This window comes from Biomphalaria glabrata, chromosome 2, assembly GCF_947242115.1.
Source record: "Biomphalaria glabrata chromosome 2, xgBioGlab47.1, whole genome shotgun sequence".
NCBI classification, from domain to species: Eukaryota; Metazoa; Mollusca; class Gastropoda; family Planorbidae; genus Biomphalaria; species Biomphalaria glabrata.
The window spans coordinates 12,391,499-12,410,774 of record NC_074712.1 but is presented as its reverse complement, the minus strand read 5'-3'; the positions used below and the strand labels follow the sequence as shown (position 1 = coordinate 12,410,774).

General features: G+C 36.5%; 1 protein-coding gene across 1 annotated transcript; it reads left to right on the top strand.

Moving 5' to 3' along the window:
- The first annotated feature begins 3,798 nt into the window (after positions 1-3,798).
- Positions 3,799-18,944, top strand: LOC106050969 (cadherin-99C-like). Its single transcript, XM_056019118.1, has 8 exons — positions 3,799-3,933; positions 6,476-6,572; positions 7,051-7,254; positions 10,967-11,101; positions 12,338-12,505; positions 13,413-13,597; positions 16,779-16,890; positions 18,172-18,944. The coding sequence occupies exons 1-8, from the start codon at positions 3,821-3,823 to the stop codon at positions 18,199-18,201; spliced, it is 1,044 nt and encodes a 347-aa protein (XP_055875093.1). The 5' UTR covers positions 3,799-3,820; the 3' UTR covers positions 18,202-18,944.
- Positions 18,945-19,276: the final 332 nt, after the last annotated feature.

Sequence of the window (19,276 nt, the reverse complement as noted above, 5' to 3'; positions counted from 1 at the left end):
TAGAAGAAAAAATACTTAACCTGTTATTCATATGGACGGGACTGTCTCTCCAAAAATAGGGCTCCACAGTCACATGAAAAAAGTGTTCTACCAGATGAACCAGAATCGTTCTACGACTGAAGGAAGCCAACTGTGACTTGTGTTTACTAAAGTAGATGTCATTTTGTAACATTCTTTTTTAAATTAAAACTCAGTGAGTGCGGTGTTTAAAATGCTACTTTTTTTTTTTAAAAAAAGAAAATGTTCCAAACATGCCTAAAACAAAAATTTATTATTCAAGTACCAATGAAGCTATAGTAACATATTTGGTATCAAAGTAAAGGTAAATACATGGAGAATGTGAAAATGTAATCATCTTTCTAGTTAAATATAAGATACAAATTATAATCTAAATAATAAGACCCTCAAAAAAAAGGATGCCAGCTTTAGAACTTCTGAGACCTAAATATAGATTTTGATCTTTTCATTACTGTTGAAACATCATATTAGACTATTGACATCTTTTTCAAAAAGAAATGTGATAAAACAGTCAATAAAAGATGATGAATCACAGATTATATTATTATTTTTACATGGCTTTTTAGTCAGAAAAGGGAAAAAATATTGCACTATTTCTACCAATAACAATAGATACCAGTACTAAATCTATCAATCAAATGTACTCAAATATTATGTACATTTGAATCAATGGGATATAGATCTAGATTTATCTTCTTTTTATTTGCCTAGAACATCTTTCATTCTAATACTAGACTAGTGCAAGACATAGGCTAGCGAGAGATCAAGGCATAAATCTCTAACTAGATGAAGGACAATAAAAATTCTAATTCATTATACCTAAGATCTAGACCTAGATCATTATTACTATTCCTTTGTAATAAATGATGGATCTAGAATAGTTCTATATTTCACTTTTATTTAGTAGTAAACCGTTTGGAGTACTTACAAGACTGAGTGCAACTTGAACCTGTAGGCCTATAGTCATGGTGATGATTTTTACTGATAAACAATACTAAATAACAATTGCTACAAAATAGACCAAGAAAAAGCCCAGCATGGCGGATGAATATTGGATTTAGATCTACCATTTCTGTTGTTTTCATTTATCTTAGGCTTCTATAGGGATATCTTTAGGGATCTACCCAGGTGTAAAGATAAAAGCATAGATCTAGTCAACCTTTATCTACATTCCAGACCTAGCCTAAGCCTAAGGACAATACTAGATCTAAATCTAAATGCTAATAATGTCCAAGTCTGCTTCATCCTATGCTAAATCTTGATCAAGATCTTCATTATTACAATTCATAGAAGTATAAATAAAACAATAATAAAGCTTCTTCAGTAGTAAACATTGTGGGTGTGTCTTGGACAAGCATAGCCATGATGTTGTAGATTTTTACAGATAAACAATAATAAAAAAAAAAAAAAAAAAAAAAGAAAATGGGCAAATAATGCCCACAGTGGATGATTATTTCATGTAGATCTACCATTTCCTTTCTTTTTATTTATCATAAGCTTAGATCTAGAGATATATCTAGATCTAGAGTCTAAATCTAGAGATGAAAGCTTAGATCTAGTCAATCTCGATCTACACTACACCTAGCCTACTGACAATAATAGATTTAGATCTAAATACTAATAATATAGATATAAATACGCTAAATTTAGACCTACCTGGATCTAATCAATCTTATCTAGATATATATACATCAAATTCTTCATTATTACTATTTATTTGCGATAAATTTTAGAATAATTATAAAGTTTCTTAAGTAGTAAGCATTGTGGGTGTGTCTTGGACTAGCGTAGTCATGGCGACGTTTTTTTTACATCGTAAAAAAAAGTAAAAAGAAATGTCTAAATAAAGCCAAAAGCGTCTAATTTCTATGTAAACCAGGGGTGGGCAACCTTTTTCTACTGAGGGCCGCATTAAAAAAATGTGAGTACCAGGGGGCCGCATATATATATATATAGTACTCTTAATTGAGGAATTACAACAAGAGCTAGCAATTTCTTGAACTAATTTTTCGAAAGATTTTTTAAAATTTTGCTATAACCTGTTTGCATCACAACATTTCACCACTAATGTATAGTTGTACTTATTATCAAGTATATAACTGTTTACTCTCGTTAATAATGTTCCGGAACCATGGAACTAGCTTACTAGTTGTTATCATTGTGACTGCTGTCAAATGACAGTCAATGAGCATCGACTTATTCTAACACTTGATAATTTTTAAACAAAACAAAGCATGTTCACATATTAATGTGGTTCCAAATAATGTGAAAGTTTAGCAGCAAAGTTTTTAAGTGCGGAAATAGAGCTATTGGCACCCATGAAACTCCCACGTTAGAACTAACTGGAACTTCTCTTTCATGTCACAATTTGCTTGGAGGTCTTGTACTTTTCAACCATTTCACTAGAAATAGTTTCACCTTTCAGCAAGGAAAATGACAAAACCTGTTTTTCACTTGTTCGCCTCAAGAAATGAAAAGATTTAATATGCCCATACAACATTTCATGTGCAAACAACATGTTTCAATACCTCCGATGATAAACATAAACTCATTCTTCAACTCTTCATTAGAAATAGTAGTAAAAAAAAAAGTCACAAATGTTCTTCTAATGCTAGACCAGAGGATATTACTGTGTTTCCGAACATCGAAACGTTTTGTTTCCAAATCTTCAATTACTTTTTGAAACTGCCAGTCAGGGCTGGCCTTAAATAATTTGAGGCCCTAGGCGAAGTAAATTTGGTGGCCCCAAACAAAATAGAAAAAATTAACAGCCAAAAAACTAAAAGTATGCAATTATTAAAAGCCTAGTGTACTTCAACGATAACATTGAGGATAAGTTTCGCTATTTCTTCTTTAAAATAATAAGACATACATTCTGTTCGAGGCCCCCAACAATCGTAGGCCATAGGCAGCTGCATATTTTGCCTATGCCTAAGCCGGTCCCATACCAATTTATAAATGTTTAATATTTAGAAACATATGTATAATTGATATCCAATGCAGCTTTGTGTAAACTTTCCCTTTATGAGTTTATGGTTGGGATATTGTTCTTTATTTTATTTAAAAGCCTCTTTTTCTCATTCAAAGCACGGGCTCCATCAGTTTTTACCCTTGCTATCTTGTACAAGCCAACCCAACTCTTTCAACACAGTTCTTCATAGCATTGAATAAATACTGGCCTGAACTTGTGTCTTTAACTGAATTTTTCAAATTATTTCCATTTAAAGTAATCTTCGTTTACTTTAAACATTTTAGAATGACGTTTAGAGACATTGTTTCTTTAGCCTCTTCATTGTAAGTGATAAGAATAAAAAAAAAATTAATAATTTCTATAGATATTTGCCATTATTTATTTTTAATATATTTGCATTTTTATATTTTTTAAATGTGTGGGCACACCTAATTTCTTTAGGTGTCAGCGGGCCGCATAAAACACTTCGGCGGACCGCACGAGGCCCGCGACCGTAATTTGCCCACCCCTGATGTAAACAAAGGATGAAGAACTCTTTTATAAAGTAATAAGTTCCACTGTTGTTAGTTAAAAAGCTTAATTCAAAAAATGCAACAAACAAAGGTAGGGTATGAACGACTAAAAAGTTTTGCATAAATAATTGTAAAAAAAAACAATAAATAAAAAATAGTTGTCTTTCAGAAGACCAAATGTAACCGCTTAAAAGCTTAAAAAAAATAATAAAATCGGATTTTCAAAAGTTTTTTAGCTTTTGAGATTTAAATAAGACAAACACACAGACTTTACAACACTAATAGCTGCTTTTTCCCTTAAGGTACTATAAAAAATGCCATGCTTGAATTTTCTGACATCAAAAGTACACATTTATATGTGACATCTCTCTATCTCTTATCAGCTGAGCCGCCAGGCTACGAAAGCTACTTCATAACCACGTCTGCACTCTACACTAGCGGATCCAGAACTTTGGAGTGGGGGGGGGGGCGATTTTTTTCCAAACCCTAACGCTAACGCCCAGTAAAGCCTAACACTATACATAAACGTGCGTACAGCACACACACACACATATATATATATACATATATATAAGAATAAATAAGCAGTATTTCTCAGTATTTTCATGCATTCTTCACTGCAGAAACGCATTCTCCTGACATCTACAGCTCTTTATCCATCAGAGGAGTTCGGGGCGTAGCCCCGACCCAAAAAACGTTTTGATGCATTTTTCACTGCAGAAACGCCTGCTCCTGACATCTACAGCTCACTATTCATCAGTGAGTTTCGCGGCGTAGCCCCGACGCATAAAGCGTTTTCATGCATTCTTCACTGAAGAAACGCATTCTCCTGACATCTACAGCTCATTATTAATCAGTGGAGTTCGGGGCGAAGCCCCGACGCCAAAAAGCGTTTTCTTGCATTTTTCACTGCAGAAACGCCTGCTTCTGACATCTACAGCTCATTATTAATCAGTGGAGTTCGGGGCAAAGCTCCGACGCCAAAAAGCGTTTTCTTGCATTTTTCACTGCAGAAACGCCTGCTCCTGACATCTACAGCTCACTATTCATCAGTGAGTTTCGGGGCGTAGCCCCGAGGCATAAAGCGTTTTCATGCATTCTTCACTGAAGAAACGCATTCTCCTGACATCTACAGCTCATTATTAATCAGTGGAGTTCGGGGCAAAGCTCCGACGCCAAAAAGCGTTTTCTTGCATTTTTCACTGCAGAAACGCCTGCTCCTGACATCTACAGCTCACTATTCATCAGTGAGTTTCGGGCGTAGCCCCGACGCATAAAGCGTTTTCATGCATTCTTCACTGAAGAAACGCATTCTCCTGACATCTACAGCTCATTATTAATCAGTGGAGTTCGGGGCGAAGACCCGACGCCAAAAAGCGTTTTCTTGCATTTTTCACTGCAGAAACGCCTGCTCCTGACAACTACAGCTCACAATTCATCAGTGATTTTCGGGGCGAAGCCCCGACGCTAAAAGCGTTTTCTTGCATTCTTCGCTGAAGAAACGCATTCTCCTTACCTAAAGCTCATTATTCATGCTATTAAAAAAGGACCTTTTGAATAATATTGTACTTGAAAAATATTCTAATTTGAATGTATACGCCCTTAATACATTGCAAATAAAACCGATTTGTTCCTTGAAAAGATCAGATACCCCACATATTTAGATTAAGGCTTTGAGGATCGCCGCCGAAAAAAAAATTCGATAAATAATATTCAATAAAATTCAAACATAAATTGTGAGTTATAGTCCTAAATTTAACTAGAAAAATATTAGATTGAGTAGAGGTTGGAAAAAAGGCTACTCATCTCAATCGTGACTCTTATACTGAAATTTTTGTTTGAATTCTAACTTTTCCGAAGCAAAGTCTTTTTTAAAATAATTATGATAAATTCATGTGAAATTACATAAACTCTTTCTGGAAATGGGAGGGGCGGTAGAATGAAAACGATTTATCCTCGCTCCTTTTTATAATTTCTGCTAATGATTGCATTTGGCATTAAAGAATAAGGGTGGGGCCACTCGATACGAGAATTTAATTTATAGCATATATAAATTATATTAGTGGCTGATTTTTTTTTTTACATTTTGTAATTTCTTAACTATAATACAAAAAGAAAAATTATTGCTTTGTCCGAGGAGGGAAAGGAAATGGCATGTATCGCCCCTTCCACCTTTTTCCTTTTATATTTACTAATCATAAAATTTGAGATTAGAGTTTGGTGGGACATAATAGACTAATGGTTTCACATATCAATTATATAGAAATTCAACTATTTTTGTTCACAAACTATGATTCCTCCATAAAAATATGACCGCCCCCCCCCACTCAGAGGGCTAGAGCGGGGAGGGCAGTACATGCAATCGCCCCCCCCTTACCCCACCGAATCGGCCAAGATACCTGAAGGAGAGCACATTAATATCAAATTTATATATCAATGCAACTAATCTTGCTCACAAACTATGATTTCTCCATAAAAGTAGGACCGCCCCCCCCAACCACTCAAAGGGTTTAGGTGGGAAGGGCAGTAGAGGTTTCCCCCCCCCCCCCTACACACCAATCGGACAACAGGGGAACGACATAATATAAAGATCAATTAAAATATCAATAACAAGTTTTAATCATATAGATATTTAATTGATTCTTTTGGCAAGCTGTGATTTCTACAAATAAATTGGACCGCCCCCCCCTCAAAAGTTTATGGTTGGGGGGGGCGGATTGATGTCCATCGCCCCCTCCCGACCCCACCTAATCGGCCAACATACTAGAGGGGGGGGGAAATAATCTAAAAATAGTTTGAAATATAAATAATTAGTATATATTATTAACATAAGTAATAAATTCGTATACAAATTGTGTGACTTCTATACTAAAATTCGTCCGCCCCCCCCCGGGGGGGGAGGTCGGCCGAGTGGGGGGGGGGGGGGGCGATCGCCCCTACCGCCCCCCCCCCTGGATCCGCCAGTGGCACTCTATAGGTCAAATACTAAACAGTACAGATGTGACATCGAGAAATCTGGAGGTCGCATTGTGTACAGATCGAACACTAGCAGTATTGAACTTATTATTGAGGTAATAGTCTCAGTTTTTTTGTTTCAATTTACAAAGCATACATTACAACTTTCGACCAGTCTGATTGGAGTTTTGATTAAGTTAGTTCTACCACTGGCCACTCTCGGATCAAGTCGAAACTTTGCACTAGTGTGCAATGCCGATGACAAAAAGATAAATCAATCAAATTAACCAATTATTTAATCAAAAAGTCGGAATTAATTAATTTTGGATTTATATAGGAAAAGTACTAAGCTAAAAGGTGATAAGAATTGTGTAGAGAATGAAGTCGTTCACTAAACATATTTCTTCATGTCGTATTCCCTTCTTTGTCTACTGTACCGTATTGTATTGTTTAAAGAACATATCTGGGATCTGATGGGGTGTCATTAGCTTTACGTGTGAAAATCTCCTATAAAAGCTTGTTTACAAAAGAAGATGATGTATTGATACTAACTCAGAAATATATATTACATGTTTGTTTTTTTGTCTACTTCAGGCACAAGAGCAGTCCCCAAATGCCCGAACTGAGTACGCTTCTGTACTTGTGTCTGTACTGCCCTCAAACCTGAACCCTCCAGTCATTACTTATAATTCAAACACAGGATATATCTTTGAGAATTCCTCCGTTGGTGCAAGAGTTTATACTGATGCAGCAGCCAGTACAACGTTATTGAAGTTGGCATTTACAGACCCCGAAACCGTAAGAGAGTTGATTCATTGTTATATAAACCTTAATTCACATATGTGATTACAACACGATAACTAACATACACACTGCTTAGGTTTAGAATATTTGCAGTGTTTGGATGATATTGAAATTGATAGACCTTTCCTTTTTATTACTTATTCATTGCAATGGATGGTTGAGCTCTGGTGCGTAGACGCCGATGATTTAAACTACTGTTGCTTCAGCATGGAGCCTCATGGTAAACATCTGTTAATAGAAGCGGATAGGCCAACAGCGAAACTGTCTCCCAGCGGACCTTACCAGGACCCCGAGAACTATCGCATTCATCCAAATATTTGGAGTTGCAATTTAACCATGATTTACTAGCTCAGTCCGAACGGAAGATGTCAGGAAAAAGGCATTGGCAGTGCTACCACGGAACTCGACGGTCACACTGTTGAGTCTGAAGAAGGCTTGAAGGCAAACACTCCTGTGGCATGGTAGCACCTAGTTCACACTAATGGTCGATGCCTTTTCGCTGACAGAAATACTTCTTACTAGTCAAAGGAAATATGAAACTGTTGTTCCGCTCAAAACTCCCAATGTACTTTTTCAAAGATGCGCAAATGCTTCGCTATGTCTCCCTCTTCGGATGCTACACACTAAGAGTTGTCATCTATAATTTTCTGGAGAAGTCTTTGGTGTCATCCTGGGCTGGAGACATCGGAGTGAAAATAGAGATTATGCTATGTCATTGTAGAACCTGGCTTGCTGGAAAAAGAAAAACGTATTTAACAGTTCAATAATACTTATTTTTACAAAGCTTATATCAACTCATTCTGTCTGTCTGAGTGGAATTGTGTACACTTTAAATCTCTCTCACTTCCCATTCTTGGAGCAAGCTGAAACTTCGAAAAATTATTCAGTGTCAATGACAATACAAGAATCACTGAAAAAAAAGCAAATAGGTCAAACAATAAGTTGTAATTAATTAAATTTTGCTTTATATAGAAAGCAATACCTACTGAGCTAAAGGGAAATATGTATTATGTAGAATTGGGTTGTCCGCTGGAATTTTAAAACAATTTTTTTTTCTGGATAGCTCAGTGGCTATCAATCGTGGAGACTCGAGTTCGAATTGAAACTGGAGCAACTTAATTAAAAAAAAAAGGCAGCGCGGAAACCTTCTCCCCAAATACCTCTTCCCCGCCCTCTGATTGAACCTTAGCGCCGGGGTCGGCAACCTGCGGCTCGCGAGCCACATGCGGCTCTTTGGGTGTGAAGCTGCGGCTCTTTAGTTCCATACGCAAATATTATTTATTTTACCGAAACATTTTTTAAAGAAGTTCTGAATCTTTTAACGAAGATTAGGCGCCGATTCGATCTCTCAGCCATTTGTACTCGCTTTTCACCACAACCCTCCCCCATTACACTCGTCATCACTGTTGTCAGTCCGTCGGAAGCGCTCGGCCGTCGTTGGATGTTTCTATGTAGGTTTTAATTTGCTTTCGACGCAAGACGGATTGCCATCGTAACCACGTGCTTTGACTGGGACGTATTGTTTATTGTTTAAAGTAAATGAGTTGGAAGCGAATTATCTTATCAAAGTTAGAAGCAATCTACAAGTAATGCTAATCTGGCTAGCTTTGCGGTACCACTAGAAATTGCACAAAAAGGCAAACCATTTACAGATGGTATGTCGAAGACTGCTTCCTACTTGCATCTGAAGAACTGCTTTGTGATTTCAAAAACAAACCAGAAATCTTAAAAAAAAAAAGGCCACTATCCGCCGAAGCAGTACAAAATAGAATAGCTAAAACGTCTTCAAATGCAAGATAGTTGCAGGTGGAAGATATTCAACTTTCTTCTGTCGTATCACTTGCTATAGATTAGTCTTGCGACATAAAGACACGACGGCACAAGTTGCCTTTTTTTGTCAGGTATATGTCGTTCCTAGGATTGCTACCGGTCTCATGACAAACTAGAGGGGACGATAGATCGAATGCTTGCAAAAATACCTTGAAGAAAATAAGATAAATTTAAATAGCAACTGATAGAGCCAGAAGTATGACAGGAAAAAGTAAAAGGGCAACAACGATTCGTCGGAGCAAAATAAACCCAGAAATTCTTATGTTTCACTGAATAATACACCAAGAAACGCTTTGTGCCCAAAACGATTCCGACCGAAATAGATGATGTCATGAATTTGGTAATCAAGATTATTAACAGCATCTTGTGAAAAGCACTCTACCACTTAAACGAAATGGAGACTCAGTATTCCGACCTCCTTCTTCCCAAATAAGTGCTATGACTTTACAAAGGTAAAGTGTTGAAACGTTTTGCTTTGTGCTTGAATGAAATAAATACATTTCTAAATGAAAAAGACATTTATCACACCGAATTAGAGAACGACAAATAGTTGCAAAAATTTTACTTTATGGTTGATATAACAGCGGAAACTAAAAGCTAAATACAGCAAAAATTAAATGAGCCGAATCTAAAACTGCAAGGAAAGGAAAACCCAGCCTATGGTTTGGTAGAGGAATTGGTTTGTTTTGAAGAAAAAATTAATTCCTTTTGGCACGAATTACTTCAGCACAGTTATAGAAAAAAAATCAAATATGAATTTCTTGACAGATTTAAGCAGTTCAAAACCAACAAAACCATTCTAGCATTTTGAGTACACCATATCATCACAAATAGTAACGAAATCCATCTTGATTCATTTGTAATTGATACTGGATTACAGAGTTGAAAAGCAAGTTGGAAGAGTTGAAGGTCCAGAAATGTATATACGTAACGCAACAAAAGTGGACAGCTTCAAAAAGGAATGCCGCGAGTTGATTCGACACATGGAATAATCTCCCAGATTGCTACAGTGAGGTGAAGATGTTGGCATTTAAAGTGATAACTAACTTTGGATTGACATACTTGTGCGAGCAAGCGTTCTCTTGCATGAATATATTTAAAAGTAAAGTAAGAAGCCAACTAACAAATGAACATTTAGAGTTGTGTTTGAAACTAAAATCAATAAGTTATGAGCCAAATGTATCCAAACTTTCTAAAACCAAAGCCAACGCTCCCACTGAATCTTGTTTGCTCAATTGTTTGTTAGTGAAGTTCATGTAAATGTTTAATTTGTTTAGTTGTTACCAAAATAAAAAAATAATTATATATATATATATATTATTATATATTTGTTATGAAAAACACTACTTATATATTAATTCGTTTTTTTTTTCATTAAAAAAAGTTTATTGTTTGAGAACTAGTTATAGTTGGCAAGAAAAACCTTTGTGGCTCTTTAAAAACTTTAAAATTTTGTAAATTGTAATTTTTGGCTCTTTCGACTCAAAAGGTTGCCGACCCCTGCCTTAGCGCACGGAGCATGCTATAAGCATGGCAGTTTTGTTAATCAAAACTGCTAATAATAATAATCACTAGATATTACGAGAATTTTTTCTGTTAGTTTAAATGTACTAAAAATTGTTCACAGGATTGATTGAAAATAGCTGATGCTATTTCACTAAATATTATCTTGGTCTTTTTTTTCTTAATATTTTTATTCATATGCTTGCACACCATATCTAGACTAGTAATTCACAACAACATATTGCTAATTTGTATTATTGTACAGGGCACATCCCATAATGTCCACGAAAAACCATTTTCCTAAAATAAAGTAAAAAAACAAAAAAAGAGAACATTTTCACTTACATCTTTTGTTTTCACCCTTATGTTTAAGTCCTCATCAGATCTTCCAGTACAATTTACAACAACTGTGAGTGCTGGACAACCATTCGCCGTGACACAAGAAGGCTACATTGTACTCAATAGCTCTGTCCTTGACTACGAAGCCACGACAAAGTATGTTCTTACAGTAAGTCAATGTATTAACAGAAAGTATATGCAATTATAATTCATGTATACATTGTATCTATTGACAGTAAATCAACACAGCTAATACTTACAACAGCCGACTGCCAGCAACGGACTGACAACAGCTGACACAAAGTATCTACATAGTTTGAGAACACTTGAAACAAAGAGTTTGATAATGAACTCGTGATATATTTTTTGGTCCCGTAAGCATTTGGACAAAGGAAACAAGTAGATACAAAAAGAATGTAAAAAAAAATAAAAATGTATAAACCATAGTAAAGTAAAGTAAAGTTCCCTTTACAGACCTTGCGACCTATGGGGCAAATGATGTTAGAGTGATCTGTTTCTTTGGCCAACGGTTAACGAGGAGGGTTTCATGTGGCCAGCACAATGACCAACCGCTTTTACTTTCCCCAGCTAAAGTCAGTTACTCATTAGGGTTGGGTTGGATCAGGGGCGCCCAAAGAATCCCGAGATCCAAATGCCCAGTCTTCACCGGGATTCGAACCAAGGACCCCAGGTTTGGAAGCCAAGCACCTAACCACTCAGCCTCCGCCCCCACCGTATACAACATAACCCCTCCCCCGTATACAACATAACCCCTCCCCCGTATACAACATAACCCCTCCCCCGTATACAACATAACCCCTCCCCCGTATACAACATAACCCCTCCCCGGTATACAACATAACCCCTCCCCCGTATACAACATAACCCCTCCCCCGTATACAACATAACCCCTCCCCCGTATACACCATAAGCTCAAAATATTTGCTCTTTTATTTTTGGTCTGAACGGAGCGATGCTGGCTACCTACGTAGATACAACTTTCAGCAACAACACAAATCCTATGGAAAAACTTTTGTTGTAGTTATTGTGGCATAAAACTTTATCCTTTTTGAAAAAACAATAACTCGTAGACTCACCTGTCACAACATGATTTTATTTTAATTATTTTGGATAATTATCATTTATCATAGTTGAATATTAATATATATATTTATTATTATTATTATTATTACTACAGAGAGCGTCTCTACGCTCCTATAGAGTGCATAGTGAGATTTGATCCACATCTCATTCGTGGAAATATTTTGGGAGGAGGTAGCTGGAAAAAGGTTTCCGCTGAGTGAGCACATGGGATTATGTCTCTACAGAGTTTCAAACTCATTTATCTAAAGTTTGGTGTTTGATGCAAATCTAGTCAGTAACAATCTGAATATTGTGTCCTCAGGTCACTGTCACAAAAGCAACTTCGCCATGGTATTCAGCCACAGTTACTGTCACTGTCAATGTTCTGAATGTCAATGACAACAGCCCTGTCATACTGGTACCTGACAATTACAGTGTAACAGTGACAGCTGGCAACTATACCACCACGGCCCCACGGGTGATTGTAACGGTAAGAGCAGTAGAGATCACTTTCTATTTTTGTTAAATCAGGAAAATTTTGGCAAGTTGGACTAATCCTTACAATTTTTAATGCTGCTAATGATGATAATGATAATGATGATAATGATGATGATGATGATGATGATAATGATGATAATGATGATAATGATAATGATGATAATGATGATGATGATAATGATGATGATGATGATGAGATGATGTTGATGATGCTGATGCTGCTGCTGCTGCAGCTGCTGATGATGATGATTATGATGCTGCTAATGATGATGATAATGATGATGATGATATTGATGATGATGATGATGATGCTGATGATGATGATGCTGATGCTGCTGTTAATGATGATGATGATGCTGCTGCTGATGCTGCTGCTGCTAATGATGATAATGATGATGATGCTATTGATGATAATGAAGATGTTGATGTTGATGATATTGTTGTTGATGACGATGTTGATGATGATGATGTTGATGTTGATGATGTAGATGATGGTGATGCTACTTGTTAGTACAGAACAGTCGTCTGGCCACGTTCTTGCATGTCTTTGAGCTAAAGATTTATTGCAAAGTAAAGTTTCCCCTTTCAGACCTTGCGATCTATGGGGCAAATAATGTTAAGGTCATCTGTTTCTGTGAGACGCCCTAAAAATCCTGAAATTCGAAATACCAGCCTTCACCGAGATTCGAACCCAGGACCCTTCAGAAGCCAATCGCTTAACTACTCAGCCACACCGCCCCCAAAGATTTATTGTCTATACTAAAGTTCGTTAGAATATAAAATGTTAAAATACTTTTGTTTTCATCCTAAACTAGTCAGGCAAACAAGAAACACAAGAAGCAATACTTTTGATAAAAAAGGTTGAAATATATTTAATAAATCATTTATATATGTCCTAGGTCCAGGCCACTGATATAGACTTTGGACCACCTCAGTTTAAGCTCAACAGAGTCGTCCCAGCTAACGCCACTTCCAAGTTCTCGGTCTCACAGAATGGTTCCCTCAGTGTCACTGGGTCACTGAGCCCGGGTGACGTATTCGCTGTCTACGTGACAGCATCAGATCTTGGTAAACCGGTCAGAAGGTAAGCGTACTTAGAGTAAGAAGACACACCAGGCTGCACTGGCATTAAAGAAAGAGCAACTTATTGAATGCATACTAATACTACGGCACAGATACACTCAGATATCATCCACCTTAGATTATATTACAGACAAAAATTTGCGATCTGTTCAAAATAGTTTACTAGATGAAAATGAGTTCTAGAGAAAATACTATGCTAACGAACTATTCCAGGGCATTAGCTGCCAGGGCATTAGCTGCCATTACTTACTTTCTTGTCTGTAACAATATTCGGACTTCTTTTTTCTGTCTATCACCATGAGGACCAAATTGTCGTGCAGGTCAGGCTGATCTTTTGTTATGATGTATGTGTGTATTAAAGCCGTTTCTGGCATAGTAAAAAGTAAAGTTCCCCTTTCAGACCTTTTGGTCTATAGGGCAGATGATGTAAAGGTCATCTGTTTCTGTGGCTTAACGGTTTACGAGGGTGTCACGTGGACAGCACAACGACCAACAGCATTTACTTTTCCCAAACTAATATCAGGTACTCATTACAGCTGGACTCAGAGGCGCCCAAAGATACCGAAATTAAAAATGCCTGTCTTCTGCAGGATTTAACCATGGATGGAAATCCATTACAAGCTTACCTTTCAGTAGCTGGTGCTATAACTGGTGTCTGACCTACTTTTGAGTACATCAAGATTATTTTGAACTCGCTTTTTGTTTCAATTTTTTTTTTGGTAATGCAAATAGCAAGAAGTTATTTTGAAACAGTCTGCATTAAACGTCCTTTAGGATGATCCACTCTGCATATGGATGTGGCAACATACGTAGGTCACAGCTGGGGCTGCGCATCCACGGGAAATACTGCATTCCTCACTAATTCTCAGACTCGAAGACAAGCCTTATTATTATTATGTTAGAAATGAACGAGTAGTCATTCTCTGGCGCTGCCAGGGTCGAGTTTCGCTAAAGAGAAACAAAATTCATCGTAGTCCCTTTAACAGTTTCCACTGAGGAATTTTCTGGTGATGTGGCAGGTCTGCAGCAGTACCGCCCTCTGACAGGCAACGAATATGTTCCTAGGAATGTTAAGGGCCTTGAATGTGTCTGTGAGGTCAGTTGTTATTATCCCCTCGGTTGATATAACAATGGGGTATATTGTTATTTTGGACAATTTCCATAGACGCTTAATCTCCAAGCCCAGGTTCCCATATTTTCTTTGTTTTTCTATCTCAGTTTTTCTTAAATTATGAGACAGTGGTACGGCGATATCGATAATGGTAGCGGTTTTTTCTTTTTTATCGATGAACAGCAGATCCGGGCGATTGAAATCTACCGTTTTGTCGGTCAGAATAGGCCTATCCCAGTACAGCAAATGTTCAGTAGACTCGAGAACCTCTTGCGGAGAGTATTTATAATAAGGGGGAGTGTCCTTACCGATCAATTTGTACGTCAAAGCCAGGTGTTGGTGTATTAACTTTGCAACTTGGTTATGGCGACCTAGGTAGGCTGATTCTGATAGGGCTGGACATCCTGCCATAATGTGTTCAATCGACTCGCCCACATTTCCACATTTTCGGCATTTGTCGACAACATTGAGTTTCAGGATATGCTTCTCGTAATTTTTTGTCCTGATTACTCTGTCCTGTATTGCTGTAACAAAGCCTTCTGTTTCAGGGTAGAGATGACCTGCTTTGAGCCATGTTAAGGAAGCAGCCTTGTCGATGTTGTCCCCATGTAATGAAGCCGGAAATTTTCCGTGGAGTGTTTTTTCTTCCCATTGGCGAATCTCATGCCCTGCGTCGTCCAAACCGATATTGACATCAGCATTGTGTAGGTTCAGAGGGGTTGCATCGGAGTCGTACTTCCGTAGGAAGGAAACTAATTTGTTGCTGGAGGCGAGCAGTTTTGATCGTATTTTTAAAACTTGCATCTTACACAATTTGAAGATGTTCTGCAATCCACGACCCCCATCCTTCCTGGGCAGGTATAACCTTATGGTGGAGGACTTGGGGTGTAGGCATCGAAACTTGGTTAGTAATTTTCTAGTTAGTCTGTCAATGTCATGTAGGTCGGTGTCAGTCCATTTGATCACACCGAACGTGTAAAGGAGCACAGGGACGGCCCAGCTGTTTATTGCAGTGATGAGATTACTGCCAGACAGTTTGGTGTTGAGGATTTTATTAACTCTTTGCCTATATTTGCCAAGAAAGTCCTCTTTTAATTTCTTATGGTTTATCTTGGCATTCTGGTTTATTCCAAGATATTTATAAATAGAGGTGGAGTTCAATTCCTCGATGCCTTCAAATTCAATGTTGGTGTTCGTTGCCTTGCCCTTTTTAATGCTTATGATGCCACACTTATCCAGGCCAAAAGACATACAGATATCGTCACTAAAGCATTTTACCGTTTTGATTAAGGTGTGTAATTTTTGCTCGGTTTCTGCATATAGTTTTAGATCATCCATGTATAATAAGTGGGAAACACATTTTGTACATTTAGTGTCAACCCTAAAACCGTTTGTAGAGTCTTGGAGTAATGTAGATAGAGGATTAATCGCTAGGCAGAACCAGAGTGGAGATAGTGAGTCACCCTGGTATATACCTCTTCTTATGTGCACAGAACCTAGTTTATCACGATTAAGGTGCAGATTTATCTTCCAATTATTCATACAGACTTTCAATAGTTGTTTTATTCTTGGGTTGATTCTATGAATGTCCAGGGTTTTTAAAAGCCAATCATGCGGAACTGAATCGAAAGCTTTTTTGTAGTCGATGTAACACATTATTATTATTATTATTATTATTATTATTATTATGTTATAAATTTGTATTGACATTAGCAAGTCATTATCTTTAATATTATTATTTTATAGGGGGAAGGGGATGTAAATCTGGATTTATCAGCTCTAGAGGTAATAAATGTGTAGTGACTCAGCGAACGTATGCCATAGTCTGGGAAGTAGAAGTTAGTTCTTGGAAGGTTTATAATTAGAGCTAAAGAAAATGTCATTTATAATCTGTTACTTAGTAGACACGAGCGGATGTTGACACAGTTCTAAGCACCCATTTGAGAGATGTCTATAAATATCAAATTATTCAGTTAACTTTTATTATTCAATTTTTAGAAGTTTAAAAAGGGGTTTAATTGTTGTTACTCTTACAATGTAAAAAAGAAAACATTTGTTATTTCCCTTGCAGCACTGAAGCCTTTGTAGTCGTTAGTGTTCCAATAAGTTGCAGGAAGTCACCCAGAAAATATCTTGTGTACATTAACGAGGAAGAGACTATCAACGCTACAGTCTATGTCCCTGTAAGTTGGATCGAGATCATTTAAAATTGAAACACACACACATTTCGAAATTGATACTTAGATTAATTTAAGCTTGAGTTGCTCTAACCATGACCCATGGGCAACATGTGGCTAGTTCCTTAAAAAAGCCGCCTATTGCACATACTGATGTTGAAGAGGATCAGTTGTATGACCTGGCCCGAGACACGTCTGTACATGAAATGTTGCCCCAAGGGTCGAAAAGGTTTTTATCACTCACATAGGGAGTTATGACATATCTAAAAGTAATGTTAAAATTACATCATATAAAAGGCACATACCTCGTTCCATATGCTAGGACAAATTTGTACAAATACTCCTTCTTCCTTAGTGCTATTAGAGCTTGGAATGGGTTGCCTGAGCTAGCCAGGTAAACCAGTGACTTGGCAGAATTTAAGTCATTGGTTAATATGTATGACTAAATAATGCATGACGCGTAGAACGTAATCATCTTCTTTTTGGAAGTAACATCTGCATAATATAAGATTAAAAGTAGTAATTATTAAAGTCCGAAAGTGAAACTGAAAGTTATATTTAGGAATTCAAGGGTGCTAGCTTCAATAAGACAACCAATCAAAATAGTATTCAAGCCACTAATGTTAATGACTAAAGACGTTGGAGCAGAGGCGTAGTCAGGAAGGGCAAGCACGAAGCCCCGGGCGTCACCATCAGGACGCCCCCCCCCCCCCCCCAAAAAAAAAAAATATTAGTAGATACTTTAGTTAGGTTATTTGTATTATATTATTATAATATTTTTATTTATTTATTTATTTTTATTTTTATTTATAAACCTATATTTCTATGGGAGGTTCACGGAAATGGAAGGGGGGGGGGGAGGAGCCAGTAAAGTTTCTTGCCCATGCGCACGTTTTGCTCACTACGCCTCTGCTTTGGAGTAAAGCTGTAGGTCTAAACGACTACATCTACATACATACATACACACACATACATACATACATACATACACACATACATACATACCAACATACATACATACATACATACATACAAACATACAAACATGCATACAAACATGCATACATACATACATACATACATACATACATACATATATACATACATACATACATACATACACACACACACACATACATACACACACACATACATACATACATGCTCGTTATAATTAGCTGTATATATCAGATATATATATAGAGAGAGTTGAGGTATGTAAACTGTGGAAAACTTTTAATGAAAAATAGATTCTAAATCTTATGTATGAAATTCTTCCATTTTCAGATTGAAGGTCAGCCGTTGCCGTTACCTTAAGCAGCAATACAAAAATTACCTGGAGACAGTAGGGCCATTTATGTTTCAGATACTTCATTTAGTTGTTTTAGTAAATACAGAATATAGTCTATGTAGTGATAAGGAGTTCACTTCAATTGAAGTAATCTTCGAACACAAGAGTTTTGAGTATTAAATGTAATTTTTGGTCTTCTTTCTTGTATATTTTACATAGCCCAACACAGCACCTTTAATTAATTTTACAATACCTCTATTCGAGCCACAACTTTATGGATCCTGGGCGGGTGCAACCTGGATACGGATAGCAAAATGATTTTCCTATAAACTTTATGATCAATGCATATTGCTAAGAAAATAATTTCTAGTTCAATGGGAAAATTCTAGTTTGACCGTTATAGTTTTTCAAAGTAGAAAAGAAAAAAGGAATAAATTTAAATTTGGCTAAAGAACTAGATCTAGATCAACATTGGTTTTAAAAGTACTATCGCGCTCTTGAAAGGATTATCGCTTTTGGGAATTTCTGAATGTAAGGCATCATTGATTTAAAAGTTTAATAAATTAATGTGTAGATGTAAAGGGCATATTATTGAAATATTATAACGGCTTGTAGATCTATTGATTCGATTTACCAGAGCTCTTTCTAGGATGGATGGGGCAGGTTTAAAAATATGTTCCGTTGTTTTTTTAATCCTCAATTCATTAGTTATTCAAAGAAAAACAATCGCTCTATAAGTTGTATAAAGGAGATCTTGTCTTTAAAAGAAGAGTATACTTGGTGTTTTTATTGTTTTAAGTGTGTATATGCGATAAAATTATATAATTTGGGGCAATAGTAAATATTAACAGATAGTTTTATCACATTACACCAGAAGCTGTGTTCGAAATAAATATCTGAAAGTACTCAATTTTTCAACTAAAAAAAAAGCTTGAATATTATTTTTACTAAATTGTGTAAGTTTTCATAAAATGTAATTGCAATGATTGTTGGAAAATTAGATATTTTATCTTGTCTTTCTATTATACAGGCTCTATACATATCATGTGTCAATAAAAAATACTTTTATCTACAAAACTATTTAATTATTTGAAAAAGTTT